Here is a 26151-nt window from a genome sequence, read left to right as displayed (position 1 = left end):
GGCTGTCATTAGCGGGCCCAGCTGCAGATGCCAGGGCCGTGCTCGGGAGGCAATTACCCACGCCTCTGTGGAACGGCGGCACTCGCCCGGAGTGCATTACAGCGAAACACTTATGGCAAAACAGGATGTTGCGAGGGGCACGGAGCTTTTCCTGACCAAGGAGAAAGTGCGTCATGTAACTCGATGATGTTGCTTAACACACGAAATCGCCCTGGTTGAGCGATTTGATAGTACGTAGCATGGCTGACTCGAATTTCTGGTCCTACTTTCTCTTTTCCCCCGACATCAAGCACATGGCTGGAAGCTACAGGGGACGGTCAGGAACCCGGCTGACCGGGAGCAGCGGGAGTGACTGCTTATGCAGCCCAAGCTATAAGAAATTCAAGGGTAAAGAAATGACAGTTCCTCTGGCTTAACATCAGTGAGCAAAAACTTCCCTCAGCTAGCTAAACGAAAGTTTTGAGATTCACCTAACAAGATCTGTTGTGACTGCTGGCGTGGTTACATTAAGTCGCCCAATTAACCCACCCACAGTCCTTCCGACAGCACAAGCTTCTGAAGGTAAAGCGAGTGCTGCTCCCGGCTGACCCACGCCGGGGAAGCTGCGCTGGCCCCGGCGCTGCCGCTCCCCGGCCACAGCTCAGCCCGTCCCGTCCGGTCCCAGCCCGTATCATCCCAGCCCGTCCCGTCCCGTCCGCTCCGGTCCTTCCCGCGCAGCCCCGCGCCCGCAGCTCTCGCGGGAGCCGGCCTGAGGCGCGGGGCGCTGCCCGCCGGCGGCTGCGGGGCCGGCCCGCCCGCAGGGGAAGCGGCGGCTGCCAGGGCGGGCGGAGTCGGAAGCACGACAGCACGGGGCGCTGGGGCGGCGCTGCTGGCGGGGGCGGGAGCAGCTCGGCATTCGCCGCCGTGCTGGGGTCGCGGCGCAGACAGGGAGCCGGGCAGCGCCGGCCCCGCAGCAGCAGCAGCAGCAGCGGCAGGAGGAGGAGGAGCCGCCGGAGCCGCCTCCCGCCGCCGAGCGCGGGGAGCCGCCGGAGCCGCTGCCCCGGGCGGCTTGCGAGCGCCGGGCTGCGGCGCCGCCGCCGCTGCCTGCCGCCGCTCCGCGGGTGAATGAACCTGTCCCGGCCGAGCACGACGGCGGCTTCGCCTCGGGGTCCGGCAGCAGCCTCCCTCCGCGCAAGATGGACGGTTTCGCCGGGAGTTTGGGTGAGTGGCGGCGGGACGGGACGGGACGAGGCGCGGGCAGCCCGAGCGCGGCGGGGCCCGGGGCGCGCACCTGCGGCCGGCGGGGATGCCGGAGCCGCGGGCTGGGGCTGCCCGGGGCCGGCCGGGCCGGTGAGTGCGAACACCGCCCGCGGCGGGAGGGGAGGGGATGCCAGCGCGAAATCTGGTCAGCTTCAAACCATCTGTTGCGAGAGCTCCGGCTGCACTTGCCTTCTTTGTTCTTCCCTCGCCGTGGGTCTGCGCTCCCCCAGAACTAGTTGCTTGCCTTTGGGCTGATGGTTTGGCTTAGGTTGTTTGGGGTTTTTAAAAATGTTGTTTTGAGTTCTGGCTCTCCCTTTTGCTGCGGGGTGGGAGGGACGCCGTCGGTCCGGGTGCGGCGGGCCCGGTGTCGCGCCGGGAGCCGCGGGCAGCTCTGCCCTGTCCCGGCTCGGAGCGGCTCCGAGGGAGCGCAGCACCCCTGGAAACTTGGGGGCGCTGGCGGCATCCGCGGGAATGGTAGCGGGGCAGTTCCCGGTGTGCGAGCATCGTCCGTGCGCCCGAGGAAGCCGAGCTCCTGGCTGCCAGGGCGGCAGGTTCCTCTGCCGGAGCCGTGGCGTGAGCGAAAACATTTACTGCTTGCTCGTGTAAGTGCTGCCAGAAAACTGATAGGCTGCACTGCTTTCAGTATTATGAAGGCTGCGGCAAATTCCCACCAGCTTATTGAAGCAAAAATCAGCCTAGTCTTTTACTTTTTCCGGGGACAGATTGCGTGTGCTACCAGGTGTTGCTGATTACACGTGTGAACTGAATATACATTCAAATGTTAGAGTTGTAAACCATGTAAGTTTCCATTTCTGCAAATTATAAGACCATCGGCTTTGCAGTGCTGCCTACCTGCTGCTCTCACCGTATTCACTGCCGCTGCATCTCTTGCAGGCGTTTCGTAATCAAACTCACTCCATCTCTTGTAGAATAATAAATCTGTGCCTCTTAAAAATAAGATTAATTTATTTTTACGTCACTCCCGTAAAATCTGCAGTAACAGTGAATAGTTCTCAATTTTCTGGAAAAATTGACTCATTTAAATACTTCTGAGTGTGATCCCAACCTTTCAGGTTTTTGAAATGTCAACTCCAGCATTTTGGGCATCTCTCCAACCCAAACTGGTGCACCATAATTAACAGTATGCTTTGGTAGCTTGGCTCTTGGCCAGGTATACTGTCCTTGCTCAAGTGACTGCTATGGCCATTTCAGATCTGGGGATCAGGAAGCGACACATGGAGGAATTGTGCGGGTTCTGTTCCCAGTTTTCCGAGGGAAGATTGTGCCTGTGGGTGACATATGCAAATGTGCCATGGTTAATATTTATGAACCTCTTAACCCAGCAGAAGAACTGATCACCATATCAAAGCGCACCGATATTGCTTTTAACTCGTGCACTATTGGTCCCGAGAGAGGTCGATATTTAGAAATAACTGGCTTTTGTTGGAAGTAGGAAAAACTCAATTACTGTGAAATAATAAAGCGTTGCTTTCTTGCGCAGGGAGGTTCTCAGTGAGCAGCGCCGTGGGACCGTCGGGTGGCACAGCACCTTGTGCTGGAGCCGTGATGCGCTCATTGGGGCACCCCATGTGCCTTATTAAGGAGGGGCTCCATCTGGACCTTTAATTTGTTTCACTGTTTGTTCAGGAAGGCGCTGTGATTTTATGTGAATTTAATGAGGATTAAGCTCAGCTCAGCCTTTTAAAATGGGTATTATGATATTCACTGCTAGTTGGCCTTTGATTTTGCTTTTGTGGCAAGCACTGATGCGCAGAGGTTTTCTGGACTTGGGCTAAGGGGAGGGCATTCCCAGAATCTTTTGCTTTGAAGTATGAAACTTTTCGTGACTTTTTTGTTTCCAGGTTTGAATCATGCTGCTTAGTCCTCTTCTGTATTTATAATCACTTGTTGGCTGTTCTAGCTGCTAATGAGCACATAGAGTTCACAAAGATGTGTGAATTGTTCTGAGACCCTTTTTTTTAAACGTCTCTAATTAAAATCTAATGGCTTGGATTTAATTAGCTGTCCGCTAAACGTCTTTTAGGAAGGCCATAAATTAAGTAATTTAGAACGAAATGTAAAAATTAATTAAAATTATTGTTGGCAAAACTGTGCTGTCTATGTATGTGCATGCTCAACCAGTCAAGCAAGCTTATTAGAGAGCGAGTTGTCCTTTTAATGCCTCTTGTCATTATCTGGAAGGCAAAATGTTATTACAGATTGTGCCCTCTAGCAGAGGCAGAAATACCTTCTTGCATGTCTCCTGCAGTTGAAAATACTTTACGCAGCTGTTTTCTTTTGGCTTCCACATTGAAATTTTTATGAGAATAAACAGATGAAAGAAACCATTTCATATGTAATTTAGAAAATTGTTTTGGTTATTGGCTTAGTAAGTGCTTATGTAGCACTCTACTTACGAATATACAATTACTGTATACAGTAAAAAAATAAATCTATATGCTATGAGTTAACTTGCACAGTTGAAATAAGTATTGATTATTTTGATAAAGCACTGAGTTATTTCCCGTTTGCCGTGACTTCAGTACATTTAGAATATCACAGTGCTTATTGAATCCCATGCATTTCTCAAGTAGGACAGTTGTATCTCACATTTGGCATTACCAATGTGATGGTTGTCAGAGGTCTCAATGGATTCTGGCCATCTGCTTTTCAGATGCATCCCTCCAAGTCAGAGAATGTGCTCCTGAATGGGAACAAGGAGTCTGTGAGCCTGGGCTGGGCGCCTGGGCTCTGCCTGGTGCCCTGGCTGAGGCAGGAGCACAGCATGGGCATCTGGCTCTGGTGCTGCGAGTTCCCCGGCCTCTCAGGGTCCTCATCGAAACAGATCTGCATCAGGGCACAGGAAGCACTGCTCATTCTGCCAGAGGAGTCAAGCAGAGAGTTCTAGCACAAGGGAAAAAAAGGGCAAATAGAAAAGCCCCTGTGGGAAATAGTGCAGCTAAGGCTGTCAATGAGTGTTGTCCTGCTTCATCCCTGGCTCCCGTTCGTTCTGCCCTGCTGCCCTGAGTCTCTTCCACTCTCCCACTGGTGCCTGCGAGCCCCCGGGTGAGCTGGTTCAGACCTGCCCATCAGAGGGCTGCAGGGCTGCAGAACACTGACAGTTTTGCCAGTAATAATTTTGGGTTTTAGGTATCATCAGAGATTATATTACTTTACTGCCTTGCTGCTTGCCCCTGCTGTTTCGGTGTGTTTCTGCCCGAGTTGGCGTGTTGGGGAGTGGGAGAAGCGTGGCAGGTGTGGGAGGGGAGCAGAGGGAGCCTTCACCTGGGGGCAGGCGGGACCAGGTGGCGCTGTCAGCTCCGAGAGTGACTTTGCTGGGTCACTCTGAGGTGCCTAAGGTGTGGGATCTGCTCGATTTAGGCTCGGGAAGAGCCAGCCGTGACAGGCTGCCTGGGGCTGCTGAGCAGGGAGTGCTCTTGCTGGACAGTTTTCCATTGCTTTTAGCAGCTGTATTGTTCTCCCTTCTGAGAACGCTTCTGCTCGTGGAACTCTGTGACAATAACTCGTGGTAAACAAAGATATGGAAACATTAACCAGATTGTAGTAAATAAATCACGACACCCTTTTCCAAGTTTGTCACCAGTGTGTGATGACAATGTGGAAGAGAGCATTTCAAAAGGACTCTCTCCATTATTGATGTCTGTGGCAGAATAGCAACTCGTAAAAAAATGGAGAAGTTTCAAGTTCTAATTTCAAGCCATGGCTTTTGTGCAGCTGTGCAGGATGCCCTGAAGGTTAGAAGGAGTCTTTCTGAAGGATTCTCTATGGTTGAAAATATTTTCACAGAGAAATTAAAATCACTCTTATCTTGAAGTCTCAGGCAAGCGGAATAATTTAGGAATTTTTTAAAAGATTTTTGAGCCTGTGCATTTTGTTTTCAGAGAACTAGAAAGTAAAGGACAGCTGAAATTATGAAGCAGAGACCAGTGCTTTGCTCTGCTGTTGTTGTTACTGGAGGAAGAACTGGAGGCATAATAAAAGAGAACAAAATGTAGATATTGCACAAAATGATAAAAAAAGAATCTGTGTATGTAATGCTACTAACTGCAGTTTATATGCTAACCACTTACTGGGGGGTGACATGGAGGTAAGTTCATATCATTTTGCCCCATTTCTTTTCCTGGGCATCGTGCAGAAGCTGTCTGTGTCGGGCAGGTTCTGAGGCAGTGTTAGGAGTGTGTTCTGCTCCCCAGCCCTGCAGGAGCCAGCAGTGCCTGTTGAACCTGTGGCTTTGCTAAAACCCAGTAAGGCTTCTCCAAAGCCCCCAGTCTGTGGGGGCAGAGCTGCTGCAGGGCTCAGGCAGAGAGGATCTTGTGGTCGCTGGTGCCGTGAGCCTGGAAAGCCTGTGTGCATGATGATTCATCCCTGGCTGGGCTCACTACCGAGAAAAATGAGTGTGTGGAGTATTTGTCATTTATTTGGGCTAGAATATTAGGTTTTATCGTTGCCCGTCTAGACTGCAGAAGTGGCCGTGGTGCTGCAATGCGATTGCTCGTAGCAACAGCGAGCTCAGCCCAATTCACAGGGCTCTGCTCGTGGGACTGCTCTGTGCTATTGTCACTGTGCTGCTCTTCAGAAAAATAAAAACTTTGGCAGGACATCATTCTCCCCTGCCTGAGAGGGATGGCCTTGGCTGGTGCCAGGGGAGATTAAACTCCAGCAGCAAGGAGGGAACAGGCTGTTTGCTTTAGAAACTTGGTGGCTGCAGCTCACCTTCTGCTAGAGTTCCTTATCCATGTGCAGTGAGGAGGAACCCTTTGCTCTCTAGCCAGCTGAAACTCAAAGGATTGTGTGTTTAAAAAACAATTCTGTTTTGCACAGAGTAATTGGCAATATTTGCTCTCGTTGTGAGTAGTATCTCAAACACAGGAGCCTGTTAGAACTCCTTCTCTTAGAATTTCTTTCTCCTTTAGAAGGGCTTTTAATGCTTGGGATGCTTAGAATAATTTCTGTCCTTGCAGTGTGTTTTTCATATTCTGTAACTGAATACTTTTGATATGGCAGTTGAGTTATCTGACAGGGTTGTCTCTTGCCTAAAGAACCTACTCTGAGGATTTTTTATGCTTTATATCATGAAGTACGTAAGAGGGGAAAATTGGGCAAGAACAGTGTTCTTAGAAGTTCTTTGAAGCAGCATTTTGTTTTGTAAACATTATTATTATTATGGTGGATTGTGTTGTTAGTAAGTACAGGGTGATCTGCATGTCGCTCCTTGCTCTTCTGAGCTGCTTCCCTTCTTGGTGTGGTTTGTATCAATTACTGAGGTTTATTTTTCCTGTCTCTCTTTAGGTCCTTGCTAAACCTAATCCTTAATGAATGCGATCATAAGGCCAAGAATGTTGTTCCTGTTTTACCCACACATAATGTAATGGGAAGGCTGGTAGAGGATAATTAATTTTATAGCACGTGGCATGTATGATGACAGTGCAAGTCTCATTGCTCTTGCTGGTGTTGAGCATTTCTAGTAGGGACATTCTTCTGTTTAGGAAGTGAAAATCACCTGATAAATAACTTATTTCATAAGCTTCATTAAGTTCCTTTTTAAGAAACCTTTCTGCAGTAACTTAGGGGTTCAGATGGAACCACTGCTCACCTCACTTTTCTTCCTCCAGTGAGCACCAGGAGTTAAAAGAGGAATTGCTTGCCTCTTTTTCTTCATCTGCTTGCTTAAATTCATGCAGAATTCTAGTTTCCTGGGCTTTTCTTTAATTGAATGCTGAAGGATGGATAACTGGACACCACATGGTGATGTGCAGTTTTTTCTGAAAGCCTGAGTGCTCTTTAGAAAGTGCACACATGGGCATTCAGCTTGCAAAAGCTTGAGTCCATGCAGCAGTTTGGAGTCTGAACAGATCATTCAGTCAGTGCAAGTGGATGGGTGGTGCTGATGAAAGGATGGGATGTGGAGAGCTACACCATCACCATTAAAAACCTGAGTTTATTGCTTAATCTTGGAACATGCAGAAAGTTTTTTCTCATTTTGCCTTTTTCTTTTCTTCCTCCTTCCTGCTTCCTTTGTTATTTTTGTGTGGCTTTTTTTGCTCCCTGGTGCAAGTATTCATGTTACAAACCATCAGCGAGTGCTACAATATTAAGCTTTCTGCCCTGAGTCTCCTTACTGGGTTGAATGAGCTAGGGGTTTTTAATCAGTTTTTTTGATTGTTTTGCCTCTTTGTGGTTTGCCTCTTTTGCTTATCCTCGATAGTTTCAGCCTAACTTGTTTACTAAATATAGCTGTGTCTTCTTGTTCTTTAACTGCTGGTTTCTTGATCCCTTTCCTGACTTTATTGGCTGCATTGCTCTGCTTTGCATGACAGTGCTGTCCATAGGGAAGGACAGGCACCTTTCACCAAGCGTTTGCAGAATCCACCTTCTTTCTTTGGTTGGTGGTGTGATGTGGAATGCATGCTCCTGTAGCTTCTTTAGCCAGATATTTTTGAGTGCAAATCTGTCTTATTGTAGAAGTAGGCTTACTTTTTGTATTTAATATCTCTTTTTCTGGAGCTGCTTGTGCTTGTGAGTGACTCTTATGTGTAATAGAAATGCAATGTGGAGGGCAAGAGCAGGAACAACAGCTGTGCACTGCAAATGGATGTGATATATTTTGTACAGTTACATGGGATTTTCTATGAATTAAATTGGAGAAAAATACTCAGTGTTGTCTGTCACCTGGTTCTCTTGTTTTGCTGAAGCTCCACTCATAGCTCTAAAGGCAGTGTTCCAGCCTGGAGTTGGTTCCCATTTCTCAGGCCAGTTTTGAGCTTAAAAAGTGTGGCAGAGGGAGGCTGAAACCAGACTGGCTTATGTTTGATTGTATTTTGGATTTGTGTAAACAGTCTTAAGGCATCAAGCTAAATTGGCAAGCTTCCATAATCCTCTGGGAAAACTGGGAGTTTGAAGCCCAGTGGATAAATGAAAAAAATGATCCTAAGCCCCAGATTTGGCTCCCTAAAGGGATGTTGTAAATTAGTTAGACCTAAAAATGTGGTTTAGTTAAAGTAAATGAAAAAGTGTTTTCATGAGAACCTTGTAATTTTAAAGACAAAAGAGTTGGGTTTCTTTATTCCGAGTTGAGACACAAAAGCGAGAAAATGGCTGTTGACAAGAAATTTATATTTGCTGTCCAAACAAAGAGGTAATGATTTCACCACTTTTTATGGTTTTTAATGAGATCATGACGTAAGGGTACTAGAAATTGTTTTAAAATGCTTAAATTACTCATTGGCTGAGGTAAGCAAGCCTGCACATTCATAACTAATTAAACAATGACAAATATACATAAGATGAATGGTAGGACTATTAGTTTCCTTGCAGTTTACTATATGTTAATTTTCTTCTCTATTGAGAACAGAAGAAAAATGTTGCTTTTTCATCAATGTTCTGACAAGCTTTGTGCACATCTCTGTAGGAAAGAACAGCAGTAGGATGGGCTTGTTTCCATCCCCCTTTTCCTGGTCACAAGCAGACCACGCCATTTCCTGCTCTGTGTGCATTAAATGGATATTTCCTTCGTTAGAACCCAAGATTTGCATTGCCACTGGTACAGTTTGGGAGTTGTTTGGATACAATTTGATTGAATGGAATTTCAGAAGAGCATTTCTAAAAATGTGCTTTTCAGTATTTCCAAAGAGAGGTGTGGAAAGGAGGGACCTCCAGAGGTCAGAACCATAAATTAAACTCTTTCAGCTGCAATACTCATGCCTGTGTAGTATCACTTAGCTTCTTTAAACAAGAGCTCTAACAAGGAGGTAATTACAACTTTGTTTAACTATGAAATTGTGCATTGAGCTGCTCTCCCCTCCTCTCCCAGAGTGTGTTGTGCAAATGCCATCAGAGAGACCTGGCAGGCAATCAGTGGTTTGTGTGGCTGTGGTGCTTGCCTTCTGAATTCTAAACATGTCCATTAAACCATGAGGCAAGAGGGACAATAACAGGCCGTACAAACTCTGGTTTTGTTTTTTATTTTATAATTTGATTTTTTTTAATATTCTTTCACAGGTTAAGCAGGAAGCAGCACTGAATCCATCTGCATGTCTATTTTCTAAGCATTTAATGATGGCATTTTTCCATGAAAATTATATGACAGATTGAAGAAAGATGACGTGTTGGCAGCGCTGTTCTCCAAATCTGGACTTTTTTCTGTGTTTTCTATAATCTGTGACTGTAGTATTTTCTGAGAGATGCTTGGAGGGATTAAGTGTTGGTTCTAAACAAAGAGTTGGGTGATTTGAGATATTTTCAAAGGAGCTATAAAAATAGAAATAGCCTCTCTTCCTCTTAAGCATAGAGAAAAGTGGGTCTTAGGTATGATTGTAGAAAACAGTTCAGATTCTTATAAAACAGGTTTTTTTTCCCCCTGAACACTTTATTTGGCTTATCAGTGGCTCATTAGAAATAGTATTCCAGCATGGTAGCATTCCTGTACTGTTTGCTAGAATAACTAATTGGAATTGTTGGTACAAACTCTAAACAGGAATAAACAAATGCTGGCCCCCAAGTGCTGTAGAGTTTTTGGTGGTGCATTTCCAAAGTCTATCAGCATATTAGGCAGTAATGGTGTTACAAACTGATACACGTTTCTAGGATTCATTTGGACAATTGCTGCAGTGTGGAGATAATTTCTGTGTGAGGTTAACATCGTGCCTCAGGCTTTTGCCTGCCAGCTGGTTTAGGTGCAAAGAAAACAGATAGAAGCCGGCAGTCTTCAAATTTGTAAACTCTGAAGATTAGAACCAACCCAGCCAAGAACTGAAAAACAATCCCACTTTATTCATGGTGTGGACAGATATGGACTCAAAGTTATTGTTTAATCACAGAATGGTTTGGCTTGGTAGGGACCCTGAAGATCATCTAATTCCAGGTATCCCTGTGGGCAGGGACACCTTCCATTCAACCAGGTTGCTCCAAGCCTCATCTAAAGACAAATTTAATTCTGAAGTAGACTTCCATTTTTCATTTTCAGATGCCAAACCTTTGGGTGTTAATAGTTGTTAGTTAATTAAACTCTGGAGGGATTCAAGCTGTGGGCATCAGGTTGGTGGATGTTACCAATCTTTGATCTTAGTGTACTGCAGAATGGTTTATTATGGGTTAAATGTCATGGTGTGCATTAGTAAATATTTGTTTGGAGGAATCTTATATTGCTTTTTCATTGGGGTATTTTGTCAGTGAGCTGGTGTGGTGTTGTGTGGGACTCTAATCTGGCATCCTACTTACTGAACTGGAGATAGGAGACCGGTTTTTCTTTATATCAAGTCATATGAGTTTTGAACAGCTATTTGATCATTGATTTTGTGTGTGTCTGCCAGGCTTGTGGCTCTGCTACAGGAATGTTTGGATGTGTGTACAGTATTCTGCTTGTAGAGGAATATGAGTTTGGGAGGGCATTTTATTTGATTTTTAGTAGTCAAATGTTGAAGTCATCCTCCACCTCAGAAACAAAGAGTGTAAGCTGTTTAGTACTGGATTAAGATATTTGAAGCATTGTTAGAGTGGAGATTTTATCTTTTTTTCCTCTCTGCCTATCAGTTCAGTTATTGCCTAGCTAAATAATTCAGGTTTTTGTGTAGAGATTCTTGCTAACATGCTTTTAATTATCAGCATTTACTTAATTATTATTTGCAGTAGAAATTTCAATTTCCTGCTCCTATAGGTACAGCAGCTTTACCTGCAGAAGGGCTCTAACTTGGCTGCTGGTTTTTGTGAAAGAAAGGCAGTGTTACTGTTTGTTTCCCGTAGATCAAAAAGGGGTGTTTTTTTCCAAAGCTGTAGATGAAATAACAGGGAATTGCAGGAAAGTGAAAGAGAATTGACAAGAAAGCTTACGTAGAGTGTTTGCAGCCTAAATTGTATTTGTCAATTCATGCAGATTTGTGTTTGATAAGATCACTTATGTCTGTCTTTCAGCCTTTAATTGAAGTTAATTTAAACAGATAAAATTTTAATAGTCCTTATTTTAGTTTCCAGAACTATTTGGGGAATTTCCAGACTGTGGTGGCTGCCTATGTGTATACATAATAACTCACTGACATCCCCCTACCCTCTCCCCCAGTTTTATTTACAGAATTCAGAGTCTGGCCACCCTTCTAGTAAAGGAGCTTTTCCCAGTATCAAATCCAAACCTGTCCTGATGCAGTTTTGTGTGTCCTATCACTTGTTTCCTGGCAGCCTGACCCCCACCTTAGATATAACTTATCTCTTATGTAATGTAGCCCTATCTGGACTTACTTTTTGTATGTGTGATTAATGCACCTTTTGGTTTCCTGTCAGTATTACTGGATCTTGATTATCTTAAGCATTGCAGAACGTATTTTGGTTTTGAAAAACTTTAGGCTAACTTTGAAGTAGCTTTATTTTTTTTTTGCTCTTTGCCATGTTGCTTTTTATGGAGTCTTTTACATGCAGCATATGGGTTAAAACTCAAAATACCTTCAAAGTTAAACTCATTAGCCAGGGAATTTCTAGTAAAAAGTGATTTGCCTCAGATGAATGCAGCTAAGAAGCTACATTTTGGCAAACAGCTCTTCTGTACTATCATACAATCTTTGGGTATGTATTTTTAGAAGAAAAATGGGTAGGATTGATGTCGTCTAAGACTTCGCTGTTGGCTCTGAACCCCAGTTTTCTTCATCACCGTAACTGCTCTGGGATGTTACCAACCCTTGTGTTGCAGTACTGGCTTAACAGCCTTGGGTACTGGTTCCTGCCTTTGATCTGCATCTTTCTTTGTTGAGAAATAGTGGTGCAGAAAGAGCCATTTCATAGTGATTTCCATCAGCCTCATCAGCTTTCACGTGTGTGCTAACACCCCCCTTCTCTGTCACGAGCAGTTCCTGTTGTGTCCTACATTCTCCTCCAGGCTCCTTGGTGGCCTTGAGCCAGCCCTGTGCTGCCCATGGGCATTGTCACACTGGGGAGCAGAGCCAGATCCCGCTGGGATTCGGGGCAGGACCCTTGAGATGGAAATCATCTCTGCTTCTCTCTGCTGGTTCCCCTGTAGATGTGGTCCTGAGGGGTGGTGTGACAGCCCAGACTTCCATGGGGTTCAGCAAAATAGGGGTAATGCTAATAATTACATCTCACATATGGTTTTGACTTTGTGAACGAGCAGTTTGGTAGCAGGGAAGGAAAGGAAAATGTCTGCCCCTGCAAGGAAGGCCTCTAGTGGGAGAGTGCAGGAGCCACCCTGGTGAACTCCCTTCATGGGGGTTTCATGGGGATGCTGACGAGCTGCAGCTGCTGCAGGGATGCTCTGCAGAGCAACTCGTGTTTCTGCCTGTTGTGTTAGACTGCTGTGACATGTGCTCCTCACTGTGGGCACCCAGATTGTCCAACACTCTGTAACTTTGTAGAACCATCCCCTCTCCAGTACCTCTGTGGATGCCTTGTTGTGATTGTTTGGGGATTTTTTAATCTTTTATTCCATGCGGAATATTGTTTTGTTTTTTTACTGAATGCCATTTAACTTCAAGTTTTTGCTGGAAAGCCCTTGAGGTTGTGTATGACATGCTTGCCATGGGCTACTTTTGTGTCACATCACCCTTTTTCTAACCTGTGCTTCCCTCAGATGCTGATTCTAGTGGTTTCAGTGTTATAGAAGCAATCATCTGTCTCTTGGAAACAGGTGTTAGAGTAGGTTTTGGTCACTTAGCTCTTGTGCTATGTGATCCATTTGTATTCTCGAAATGGAAAACTCAATCACCTTGATGTCTGATAACTGATGTCTTTCTGGGCCACTTCCAGGGATCCTGGAGCAAGAGGGTGCTGCTGCTTGTTGCACTATGCTGGCTGTTCAGTCCAACAAGATTCTGCTCCTTGGTTCTCTTCTAACAAGAACCATCCCTGTTATTCAGTAAGATAATGGCTGCCATATGGTTTTCTTCATTACCCTCTTCTCTTCTAATTTTTCATGTGTGCTTATGTTCTAAAAGTTTTGGGGGACCATCTTCCATGCTAGTAGAACACTGAAAGTAGGTAAGTTTCTGCATTTAGAAACTTGTTAGAGCTACACTTTTTCAACATATAGCAGATAACCATAAAGGCATTTATATTAGTTTTTTATACTGTGAGGTGCATTCCACTCATTTGTTAATCATTATTGGTTTGATTGTTTTGTTTGACGTAACCCATTTTTCCAAGGACTTTTATTGCAGCAATTACACATGTACAAGGTGAAACTTAGAAGGAAGTGCCGCATCAGATCACTGGAGATTCTCTGCTGCTTTTACAGCTAATTTTTGTGTTTTGTGGTGTTAAAGTTAATGATTTCTTGCTGTGCACACTGTTTCACAGGCATAGTGTATGTTGTATCTGCTTTATTACTGAGAGTGTTTTTTGAACCCACATGTGTCAATGTAATTCATAGGAAACTTATCTTTTGTAAGATAAGTTTTGTAATTGAACATACAAAGTTGTATTTAGGTGCTTTCTAGTGCTGCCTCTTTTATTGCTCTAGCAAGTGGCTCGTAGCAGTCATACAGAGTTGTTATAACTACCAAGAGGTACTGCAGCTCTTCTGTTACATATTGTGATCTTTTTTTTTTTTGCCATGTGTGGTGTTCTGCTCTCATTTTGCATTTTACTTTTCTACTTCATTTTGAGTAAGCTGCATGTTGAGCAGTTCATCTACTTTCTACCTACCATAAAACCCCCTCAATTTTAGTTTTGAGGCAGTAATTTGTAGTTCTTTAGTAGGTTCCTATTTGTACAAAAACATTTCTGAAGGTGTCAGCAAGAGCAAACCAGATGGAGTCAAGTTCTGGTGGTGTTCTCAGTGCATTCCCTGCTTGGAGGGTGGACAATGTGCCGCTGATACGGGAGTGTGCTTTGCTCTGTGTGTGTGAGATCATCACCATGGTACCTTGCTGTGCTGGGGGGAGAGCTGGACCCATCCCACGGCTCAAACCATGGGTGGTGATGGAGCTGTGTTGGGGGACGCTGAGAGACTGCTGTGGCAGTAGAGAACAGCAGAGTCCTGTGTGCGACTCTTCTGTCTTGGGAAGCAAGACAGAAGAGTCTTGCTGTTTCTGGTTTTTTTCAGCCTGCTTTTACAACACCCCTTCAGGTGAATACTGAGTACTGGCTGTATTTGAGGGCAGTAGGGTGAGGAAAACAAAAGGTGAGCACTTGAAGGCCAAATGATTCCTTGTATAAAATACTTAGGATTGATTAGCTGTGTGCCCATCAACATGATAATGCGTGTGTTTCTGCAAGAAAATCAGCTAATTCCTGGTCTGAGTTTCCAGGCTAGATGGTTTATCTCATGGTGATGGCTTTCTCACATCCAGGGTGACAGCAGGAACTCTGTTCTTGTAGTCATGTTGGAGAAACCCTTGAGTCTTGCTGAGGAGCTTTGGGATGCTCAGCAAGACTCAAGGATTTCTCCCTGTCCTTCTGCTGTCATTCTCAAAAAGGGTTTGTGAAAAGACAGAAAGAAAATCCTTTCTCAAAACCTTCTGGGAAAGCCTGATCTTACACATCCACCTCTGTCATTGTGTCTTCTCAAAAATCAAATATAAATGAATATTGTATTGTTTTCTTAATCAAACCAACCCCAAACTTGATCTAATTATCCCATTTAATTATCATTGTTTGTCTTGCTGTCCTTATAAAGGCAGTTATGCATATCTTCCAGATGAGAAAATGTGTTTTAATTTCATTTTACTGTTGCTGTATGCTAAATGAAAAAATAAGCCAACCTAATTCCCTTAGAATATATATTTTATGGAAAACATATATTCCCTTAGAATGTAGATTTATGGAAATATCTGAAATTAAGGAGTCAATAATTTAAACCTAATACTTCATTTATAAGACTTGATTTTGAGTTTCATATTCTAAAGCTAGTGTGTTGTAGAGCAGGTAATCATAGGAAAGGCAAATAAGTATCAGATTACAAAACTTTTCTACATTAAAAATATGACCATATGTGCCTCTGAATAATTCCAGATGGAAGGCTGCTGGTTTATAATTTGCTTTATATTACATTTCTTCAGAATTCTTCGCTTCTTTTTTTTTTCTTTCATTATTGTTGCAAATCCAGAGATATATTACAAGCAGAAAAAAGTAAAGAGTGCAAAATAATAGTTTATGCCAGTAGACTTTTAGGTTGGACATTATGAAAAATTTCTTCACGGGAGGGGTTGTAAAGCATTGGAATGGGCTGCCCAGGGAAGTGGTGGAGTCACCTTCCCTGGAAGTGTTCAAAAAACAGTATGGCACTGGAGGACTTGGTTTGGTGGTGAGCATGGGTTGATGGTCAGACTTGATGAGCTTAGAGGTCATTTCCAACCCTAAGGATTCTGTTTCACTTGTAAATCCCATTCCCAAAGTCTTGGTTGCATACTTGAACTAGCAGGGGTGTCAGGTTTAGATTGGTCATCCAGACTTTTTCATACATTATTATTTAGTCCTGAGTGATCCCATTTTAGAGTACAATTCTTTTTTAATATGTATTTTAAGAAGCATATTCAGATGCTTATTGAGAGAGTTCCCAAAGTGAATGTGAAATCTTTCAAATAAAAAGGGAAAAACTTGAGAAAGTTACAAACTTCTGAAAACGTGCAAAAAATATTATAACAAAAGTGGTTTTGCAACCTTGGCTCTCTTTGCTGACAGTAGTGCAGCATGGAATTCCTTTTGAAAGAAACATACTCTTGGAGCTTGTCAGCTTACTCTGCTCCATGAGACCTCTTAACAGTCTTGTGTTACAAAAGGAACCTTGGAAATAGGCACAAGCTTGGTTCATTTTGTCAAAGGCAGTGGTTGAATATTTTGTCTCAGTAATTGCAGCTGCACTTTCATGGCAAGGTGAGAAAAATGTAATTTTAGGTTTTAGTTAATGAAGCTGTAATCGTTGCTGTGTGGGAGGTCACCTGGGGCTCCCTTTGGGGGTGGGTTGTAATAATCCTCTTACCCTCCTGCCCTGGGCACCTTGGTCAGTCCTGATCCCCACGTGGCATGCCTGAACTGCAGCTCTGGTCCTCAGTAGTCCTTGCTTGCTTGCTCTTTATGGTAGGTACTCTTTATGGTAGGTACTCTTTATGGTAGGATACTCCTCTTTATGGTAGGTACTCTTTATGATAGAGCACCATCAAGTTCATTCAGGATGATCATTTCAATTCTTACTATTTGTGTCTATCCTATAGCATTTTCCTTGCATCTTTTTGTTTACTAATTTCTCACACAGTATTTTAACAGTATTTCATAAATCTCTATTGTAATATAGAGGGATACCTCTATTGAAATAAGAGGGATACCCATGTCAATAGATTATTTATGTTTAATTTCACTCAGAACATCACATGGAGTCCATATGCAATGTATTAATAACACAGATGATGAGCTTGGCATAAAAAATGCCTGTTCCAAGTTGCTTTTTCATCTATATCCTCCTTGTTTTTATTTATTTCCCCAAAATCAAATTTCAGGGCTTTAAGAAACCCTATGTACTGTATTTACTTGATGGCAGAGGAAAGTATGGGGTTTAGTTTTGGCCATGGCAATCACAATGAATATCTGGAACATCTGAATAATCAGAACAATCAGAATATTTGGAAAACTTATTTCCATGTCTGGAAACTTTATCCTTCTTTTATTACTTCTTGGGGCTAAATATTGATTAAATTACTGATTATTCAGGAGTCATGTGAAATACAAAATGCTTCAGAGCCTTGTGGTTTTAAGCCTTTAGAAGCTTGCCCCAGTGCCTTTGGCTGGGCCATACAATTAAAGAGATGTTCTTCATGTGCTTTGCTGGGGTATTAACTGCTTCTGTCTGCAAAATGGGGATTTTCTTTTTGTCGTGCAGGCCAAGTGAGTTCTGTGGTATGTGCTTTTTACAATAAGTGCAAATGTGTGTATTTAAAAAAAAATCAGATCAATTTCAATGGTGTAACAAATATCTGCAGCTTGAGAGAAATCATCTTGATTTCTCAAAGAGCATCATCTTTGTTGCAAAGTGCAGTTTGAGTAAAATAGTTTCTGGAGTACAGAACCTCCTGTGCAGTGCTATTTCTGAAATGCTGCTAGGAAAGAGGCCAGGATTAGAAGGGGAGCAAAATTTAGCAGTATGGAGGACTGAGATTGCTAATGGTAAGCTTTTTCTCATGCTTCTGACTGTACCATTTTTATGGTCTTTTAGAGAGGGATATTGTGATACTTTTCCTAGGCTCAAGAACTTCTGTGGTCATCTTTAGCTGTGGTTTAGGTTCAAATTCTATACTTGTAAAGGATTTTACCACTTTTCTATGAAACCTTTGCCCTGGTCCTTTAGCATTTTAGATGAAAGCTGTCCTTTGCAGCTAGAAATTCCCATTAACTGGGAATTTCCTCTTTCTCACACAGAGTAAGTTTAAATGTATTCACAAGCCCTAGTGTATAAAGAGGAGGTTGTCTCCTTGCAGTTGCTTTGAGAAAACGGGAGTAAAGGAGCTTTTGCAATATCAGCCTTGTTTGCTCAGTTGCTGTTATACCAATCCCCTCAGAATTGCTGCTTTGTAAATGAGGCCCTACCTACTGTTAATTATTTTTAATTCTAAAATTAATTCAGTTTGGTGAGCATTTAACCTGGAAGACTTGCCTTGACATGAAAGCCCAATTAGCTTGCATGGTGTGGTGTTCTTCGCATGCGTTTTTTTTATTTTTTAAAGAGTTGATGTAGCAGCAGTAAGTAACAATCTGGCATTTCTTAAAATTTGTGGTGATTCCTCTGCATTAGGGTTTCAGGAAGACACTGTCACCACACCCTCCAGCAGCTCCCTCTTCTCTGGGGACTCTTTTTCCTGGTATTTCCTATGGTGCCTGTGAGATTCATCCTTTTGGAATTTGACGGAATTTGGCAAAACCTGCCCACCTGTGCCTTTGTAAGGGATGGAAGGCTGGGCTGGGATGTGTGTGTGTGATATCTGGGAGTTAGTTATGACAGAAACTGTATTTTGGAGTAGAAATGAGTAGCTCAGTCAGTTACATCAGCACCAATTTTCTGTGTGGAGCATGAGGGAGATGGTGTGGGGTGGGTGCATAATCAGTTTAAAACATGGCGGAGTTGGTTATTCAGTCTTCCAGCAGGAGTTGCCTTTGAGTAGAAATCAGGAATGAGTGGCACAGGCCCACATGGAAGTGATTTTCTGCAGGTATGAAGATGTAAGATGTGAAAAAATGAGAGGGATGCTGTAAATGTGAGGCATGCCTGCCTCCCCCAGCCTGTCCTTTCACACAAGCTAATGGTGTTTCCTCAGGTGAAATGTGGGCTGGCACAAGGCAGCAGACACCATTAGATCTTGAAAGAAACACTGAAATATTTAATTGAAAGCAGATGTGTGGGGGAGAGGATGCCTTAGGAGCACAGGTGATTGCACAAATAACCAAAATGTGTTGAAAGAGAAGGTGATGCATTGCACAAAAATCTAGAGGATTGTTGAGTGTTAAAGCTCAGTGATACAGTTGATTTCTTCATAGAGAGAGAAATTCCTCAGCATTACTCAAAAAAGCATGTTATGGCTTTTGGTATGTGTATCTTGATAAATGGATACTTTTTGGTCTGAAAGTCACCTTGTGATCACTTTGCCCTTTCTGTATGGGTATGTTTGAAGTTTTTAGTGTGGGTGAAGAAGAAAATGGTAGGTATGTTCTTGGTTCTGAAAAACATTGATGCTCCCTAATAAAACTACTAACTAAGGGTTGTAGTTGTTTAAAAATTCCCTGTACAGGTGTTCTCTGGTGAAAATGCTTAAATATAAATGTTTCAGATTTATGTTTCTGTGTCTGGATAGATAATGGTTTCTCCAGATCTTTTTGGTGGTCTAATCTGCTTTAATTGTCTAAATAAGCAAATCTCAAGTGACATGGAGATGACTGTGGGTTGAGAGTGCAACTGTACAATTGTTTTCTTGTTATTTTTAGTAGACATGCCTAAACTTCTTTGTATAACCTTCCTAATTAAATTAATGAACTCTACTGATATTGTATGTAACTGCATACTTTGTTCAAATGTCTGGTTATTCAGTTTTTCTCTATTTTATAAATGAATTACTCAGATATATGTATTTAAATCCTATATTTCTGATGCTACACTATCTTGATTCATGGAGTCTCATTTGCTTGGGCTGCATTTTCATAAGTGACACTTGACAAGCCAGCAGACAGGAATTTGGAAACTGATAAGTGTTGGCATCTTTAGTTACTGATCACATTCTGCCACACATGCCCTCACAATGGGTTTTTAGGTTTTTGGTTCCTCCCCTTGCATCTGTTCCTGCAGGGCTTATTCTTTGCTTGTTGGCTGATTTGCAGACACATGTTAGTTGAGTTATTTTTGTGTTGTATTTCTTTTCAATCAGGGAGCCTACAAAAACTGTGGCAGTGAATGTGTATTTGCACGTAGCTTAAGCTATGCATGTAGGTTGCTTTGCTTTGCAGCAATGTAATGCATGCTCAAAATGTTCATTTGCAATCTGGCAAGAATGGTGAGGAGTTCAGCATTTAGCATCTTTGCCATGTTTCTAGTAGATTCAAGCATGTTTAGGATTTTTTTTCTTTTCCTTCTTTTCACGTATGTGATTGTTAAAATGGCACTCAGTTCCATAACTGCTTGCACAGCACATGCAGAAACTCCTACAATACAGGCTGTTTTCCAAATGTCAGAGATGCATTCTTGGTAATGGTGGAGTATCTGCAGGATGTCTCAACCTCTATTTTTATTATACATTAGTGCATGAATTCGCCAGTATTTTAATTCTGAAGTTATTTTCACCCAAGTCCATTCACCTCAGTCTTCATGATTTGCTTGTGGGCTTGTTTGAAAATGCTCACAGCCTTAACCAACATGGAGTGAGTGAATTTTATTTGGAGGTGTAGTTCTGGATGGATGGGCCTGTTTTCTTTTTGTCTCCCTTCGTTCTTCCCCACAGGCCATTAGTGAAAATTAAATTCTTCAAGATATTACTTTTCCAAATCAAAATAGACTTTTCAGTGAGTAGATTAGAAATGTTTTTGTGACTACAGGAAGAAGGAAGATCTGTGTTTGTGTAAGAGACAGCTTATTGCTGGCTTTTGTCCTATTGTTGGGTTCTACTGGCAGCTACACTTTTCATCAGTTCCACCTAAATTATGGCCAGGTTCCAGCCTTCACAGTAAATTTCAGTTAGACTTCTAAAGCTAACTTGAACTTTAGACACACAGTATCTTCATTATGTTCTTTAGCAAAAAAGTAATTTTTTCTTCTGTGTGCTATGTGTGTAGAGTAGACTGGTTTCACATTCTTCAGAGAGGAGGCAAATTCTGTCAACTTCTGGTTTAAATGATCAGATATTAAAACAAGTAATCCCTTGCCATGTTCTTGACAGACTCTCTGCTGGGAGGACTGTCCATCAACATAAATCAGAGTTATAACATCAGACTCTACTGAAGTTTTTTCAACATGTGCATTGAAAGCACAGCAGGCCAGGTCTCCTCTCCTTGATGGGGTTCTGTTGATCGACATCAGCTGAATTTCTGACCCAATATGTGCAGTGGTCTCCATTTCCAAACACAGCCCTCCTGGCTCTGCCAGACGCCAGTGCCACATTTATATTGGAGGGAGGTTTGTTGTATCAGCTGTGTTACAGAAAATCTGTTTTCCCCAGGCTGTTTGTTACAGATTGTTCATTGTGACTTTGGCTGGCTATCAGATGCTTCTATTTAAACAAACAAATTTCTTCTCCTAGTTTTCCTCAAGATGTCCTGCAGTGAAGTACCTCTGACTGAGACAAAATGAGTGATACATATATGCAAAAAGTGACATCAGGATTTATTCAAACACATCAATAAAGCAGTCATTGAATTGTGACTCCAGAATAGGCCCTAGTGGCAGTAAAACAGCAACTAGAATCTCTAAAAATTTCCAAGACCCTTACCTTTTGTCCCAGATGTTTTTCCCCTTCATGCCAGATGAGTGCCACTGCATGTGTACTATCTGTGTTGTTGCTCACAGGTGAGCCACAGAAAGATGTGATCTGCCATATTTAAGGTCAAAGTCCTTATGTACAGATATGTCAAAGCAACTGAGTGTTTGCATTTCTGGATTTTTTTTCCCTTTTTTTCCCCTTTTCCCATGAGTTTTGACACAGCATTTTGGAGCATCTCCTGACAAGAGTATGTCAGAAGAGCATAGAGTAGTATCTTCTATTCTTGCATTTTGGCTGGCAGTGTGTTTTGGCTTGCTGGTGTATTACATTTGTAATCCTATACCACGCGTGCTGTCCTAGAATAGATCATAGAATCACTGAAAAATGTAGATTGGAACCACTGGAGGCCATCTGGTCCAACACCCTCCAGCCCCAGCAGTGATGGCTTCAGAACCAGATAGTGTTACTCAGGGCCTTGCTCCAGTTGAGTTTTGAATATCTAGAAGAAAAAGAAAAAGTTACAACTCTGGGTACAAAGAAAAAAAAAATTTGGTTGAGGGTGTTTAAAAGCTAAAACAAGTGTCTGAGTTAGAGTTTCCTTTATTGCCCCTTCCTTTTGCACCTCTGAAGAGAGTTTGATTCACTTTTTTCCTGTAGTTGGCACTTCTCAAGGTAGTGAAGAATTGAGTTGGCTCCTGCTTTGACTTTTCCCACAGCCTCTGGTCATGCATGATGTTCATCCTTACCACTGACTCTCCAGCTGGCCCATCCCCTCTGTACTGGAAGATACCAAACTGGACGTGTGTCCAGCTGCCCCCCAGATGGGAATAATGATTTCTGCCAGTGTGGTGCTTGCAGTTCTGCTCAGACAGCCCAGTGTGTGGGCAGCCTTGGCTGCTGCAAGGGTCCCTTGCTGAGCCCTCCCAGTTCCTTCACCTGGATCTTCAGCTTCTTTGTGCTGGTCATCCCAGCCTGAATGGCTGTGTGGGATTGTCCTGCACTGCTGCAAGGCGGTGTTTGTTTTTGCTGAATGTTGTGAGACTTCTGTCAAACCGGTTTTCTAGTTTGTCCTGAAGCTGGGGAGCAGCAGCCCTACACCCCACCACTTCAGTCCTCCCCAGGGTTGATGTCATGGATTCACAGAGTTGTTCAGGTTGGGAAAGACCTCCAAGGTCAAGTCCAGTCATTGATCCAGCACCGCCAGATCCACCCCTAGACCATGTCCCTTAGTGCCACATCTGCGTGGCATTTAAATATCCCCAGGGGTGGTGACTCAACCCAGAAGTAATTTATATAATGTGATCTGAATTTTTTCCTTAAACTGCATTAGGAGTGAGGTATTGATTACTCTTAAATAGGATGAGGGTGTTTCCATCCCACTGGCCAGATGAAGCAGTGTTGGCCTGGGCACTGACCCATGAGGGGGCAAAATTGAGATCAGCCACCAGCAGGAGCATTAGACCACAGCCCCTGCATCTGAAGCCCGATGACCCAGCCAGTTTTTCATAAGATTACTTTTAGGCATGGGATATCTTCTTCTCTCATCCAATCCTTATATTTGAGCAATGCAAATTTAGTAAACAGGTTAATGGAATGGAAATTGTTAATACTGTAGACTTCTAAAGTGCATCATTGCGTTTAAGAAGGAATTGGGAATTGTTTGTGGAAAGACAACAGTCAAGCAGAGGGATCTTGTTATCTAGTTTTTTAACCAATATAGATTTGTGAAAGTGTGACATTCAAAGTGATTTGAGCTGAAAAGAAACTAAAGGGAAAATTGCAATTGGTTTGAGTTAATTTTTTTGGCACTTTTTTATGGTGTTTGAGCTTTATTGCACTGGCTGTGTGTGGAGGCCGTTTATAGGAAAAGCAGCTGAGTTAGAGAGGATTTAAGGAGAATGTATGGCAGTAAAAATGCAAAGCATCATGAGGGTTCAGCATATTGGAATTATTTTTAGATCATTTATGCTTTAAAGTCACTGAAATTTTAAAACTGTTAAATGTACAGTTTAATTTTTTCTTTACACTTTGTGAGACTCTTTTCTGGACATGACGGCAAAGAATGGTTTGTTATTTAGAATTCATTTTGCAAACTGTTCCTCTTTTGAAAAGGACTTTGTGTTTGGCTTGGATCAGCCCAATATCTATAAGCACAACAATCCTGAAAGACTTGGGCTCATCTGAGCCTTGAGGTGCAGCTCTGGGCAGGGTTTGGTGGAGACAGGGCCAGGGGTCCTGTTTCAGAGGGCAGTGAGGCAACTTGAGTGGGTGTTGGGAAGTCACAGCTGAACACCATGGAGCTGTGAACTTGCTAGGAAGAAAATGGGAATGGAAACCAGGGATGCCTGTGAGCTTTGTGGAGAATTTTCCCTCTGTGTCATTGTGAGGAATGGAGTTGCAAATAGGGGAGATGGCTGTGTGGGCAGAGGCAGGGCTTCCAGCTTTGCACAGCAAATTAAGGCAGGAATAATTCAGTCCAACACTCCTGTCATAAGGGGGAATTGGTATGATAGTCCTATGTCATGGTGATTGCACAGATTTTATACCACTTTTGCTGCTCTTCCTCCCTGACACCTCTCTCTCCGTCCCCTTTCCCTTGTCAAGCTCACCCAACACCCACCACAGTGTGATGCATTGACAGACCTATTCTAACAGGTATATTGTATTTAAAATATATGTCCACTCTCTGCATTAATGCATTAATTTTGCTCATCTCACTCCATTATTATTTACATGTTCTTTCCATTTCTTGTTGGTTTTGAATTTGAGAAGGTTTGCACAACCAAAGATGCATTTGCTTGCTTTTTAATTAAGCCAAGCAGCTTTGATTGTCAAAAAATACACAAGTATGTTGACTTTGCTAGTGCACAAGTGTTTGGTAGATGACTTACTTTCCTTTCCATATATTTTGTGGAATTTATCTTCTGAAAGGCACCTTAATGAATGAACATAAATTTTCCGTATGCCATAAGTATTGTATTAGCACATGTAGTGGTCAGAACATCACCTGCAAAAGAATGTGGTTGGTGGCTGAGATCAGAACTGTGTATGCTGGAAATGAGCAAAAAATTGTTCTTAAAAACTTGCATATGCTTGTTTTTGTCCTAAGTGTTTATACAATGTTTTTGAAAGTTGTATAAAAAATAGCCTTTTTAAAAAATTGTGCAAAATAAAAACCTAAGAATTATTGGAATGAATGTGGAAAAATTTATACAGCTGTGCATGGTACTAGAGACATTGAATTGCCAAATGTAAAAGAATACATAAAGGAGTAAATACAAACGGAGGTGCATTGCCCTTTTATCCTTAAACATTGCCCTTTTATCCTTGAGTTTGCTGGAAGTACAGAAAATAATGATCAGTTGCTCAAGGTGCTGGATGTATAGATTGAAGCCAGCAGGAGTGCCTGCAAAAAAGAGAATACCTTCAGTTTTGAGTAGAATTCGTACCTATCTTCACCATACATTGAGGGGTAGCCACTCTTCTGAAAATAATCTGCTGTCAAATACAGAGAAAAGCTTGCAATTTAGTTTAACCTAAAGGAAGATGCTTATCATCTTTAATTTTTTTTTGATTGTTGACAGTGACGAGTGGGTGGGGGTTTTTTGGGGTGTTTGCTTTGCTTTTTTTTTTAGTCTTTGTTTTGTTTATTTTTGGCTTTTGGTGCTTTTTGGGAGGGCTTTTTTTCCCCCTCTCTCTACATGTTGCCTGAAACTCAGCTTGCAGTGGTTGAATATGGAATTGAGCAGCAAGCTGTATCTGCTGGAAGGGGCTGTAAATTCACCTTAAACTGCTTCTTCAGTGAGAGAGACTTTGGTGTTGGGGAAAATTGGGGCAGGGTTTTGAGAGGGAAAAGCTCATGTGCAGCTGGGAATTTCCCCTTCTGGTGCTGCAGGGAAGAATCATGTGTTCTGTTTTCACTGTGTACAGTCACTGGAGATCTTGGTCTTTGTGGTGACCTAATCAAGATCATGTGCAATCTTAGAATTTCTGATACTAGTCAGTAACTTCAGTTCGGAGAAAAACACTAACTTTTAGGCAATTCTGATGTTCATCTCTGCCCCTGGGTGCAATCTTAAATTTGCAGTTATAAAAGTGTTTCTTGGTCTGTCAGTGTCTGATTGAAATTCAGCCATCAAATTAATTTTGGAGAATATAATTTCTTTTCTAATAATTCCTAGTGATGTAGTCATTACTGTGCAGCTGCATCACTTCGAGGAACAATTTTATTGAGCTTTTGGTTAATTTGCCTTTTGTGCTGTTAGAAATAAGCACAAAAAGCTTGTGATAAAAATCTGGTCCTGGTCTGTGAGTTTGTTAGGTGAAGTTAGTGGAGTTGAGTAGAGACGAAGCATTTCAGTTTCAGTCTCAAAGATTCATCCAAGTGACATTGCAGTCACTTTCACCACAAAGCAAAAGAGAAATACACAAGTTCCCACTCCTTTCTTCAGTGTTTTTTCCCCTTGAAGATGTAAAGTGCTGACTGAAGTTTGAGCAGCTCTAAGTGTGACTACCTGTAAATGAAGTTCAGACTGCAAGTAATATTTTGTAGCATCAGAAATGAAGAGCTGGAAATCTTGCTCTGTGATTCACTGGCATTTTCTCCACCATCATCTCTTGCTCTACTCCATCCCTCTGCTTCTCTGGCTTGGCTGCTGCATTTTTTTTTATTTTCCCAGGTACAGGCAGGTACTTTAAACAAGCAGCTGGCAGGGACCAGCAGCTTTTCCTCTGTGTTGGCGGGATTTGGTGAGGTCATGCGAGCACTTGCTCCAGGAGCTGGGAAATTGCGTTGCAGTCTGTTCCAGTCAGGTTTTTGTGAGTAATTGCAGGCTTCCCTTATCTCAATTTTCTTAAGGGTATCTGTTTTTAATTGGTTCAGTTTCATGAAGCTGTGACAGCTGTGATAAGCCTCACCATTTTTACTTCCAGTTAAATGTTTATAAAATGTGAATTTCACTGTATGTGGCTCGAAAGTCAGATGAGAGCCTCTGAGTGTATTTGTTTA

The 26151-nt window shown here is 42.6% G+C and overlaps 1 protein-coding gene across 2 annotated transcripts in view; it reads left to right on the top strand.

Moving 5' to 3' along the window:
- Nucleotides 1–285: 285 nt before the first annotated feature.
- Nucleotides 286–26151, top strand: part of EML4 (EMAP like 4) — a 147347-nt gene continuing 121481 nt past the window's right edge. Inside the window, exon 1 of one of the 2 annotated variants that reach the window (XM_063152099.1) lies at nt 286–387. In XM_063152099.1, the coding sequence (XP_063008169.1) occupies nt 294–387 (94 nt within the window). In that variant the 5' untranslated portion in view covers nt 286–293. Of the gene's footprint in view, nt 388–1085; nt 1201–26151 lie in introns of those variants that run through there. The other variant, XM_063152103.1, reaches the window with a different exon arrangement.

This window comes from Melospiza melodia, chromosome 3 (assembly GCF_035770615.1).
Source record: "Melospiza melodia melodia isolate bMelMel2 chromosome 3, bMelMel2.pri, whole genome shotgun sequence".
Classification (NCBI taxonomy): Eukaryota; Metazoa; Chordata; class Aves; order Passeriformes; family Passerellidae; genus Melospiza; species Melospiza melodia.
This window is presented reverse-complemented; position numbering and strand designations above follow the sequence as displayed.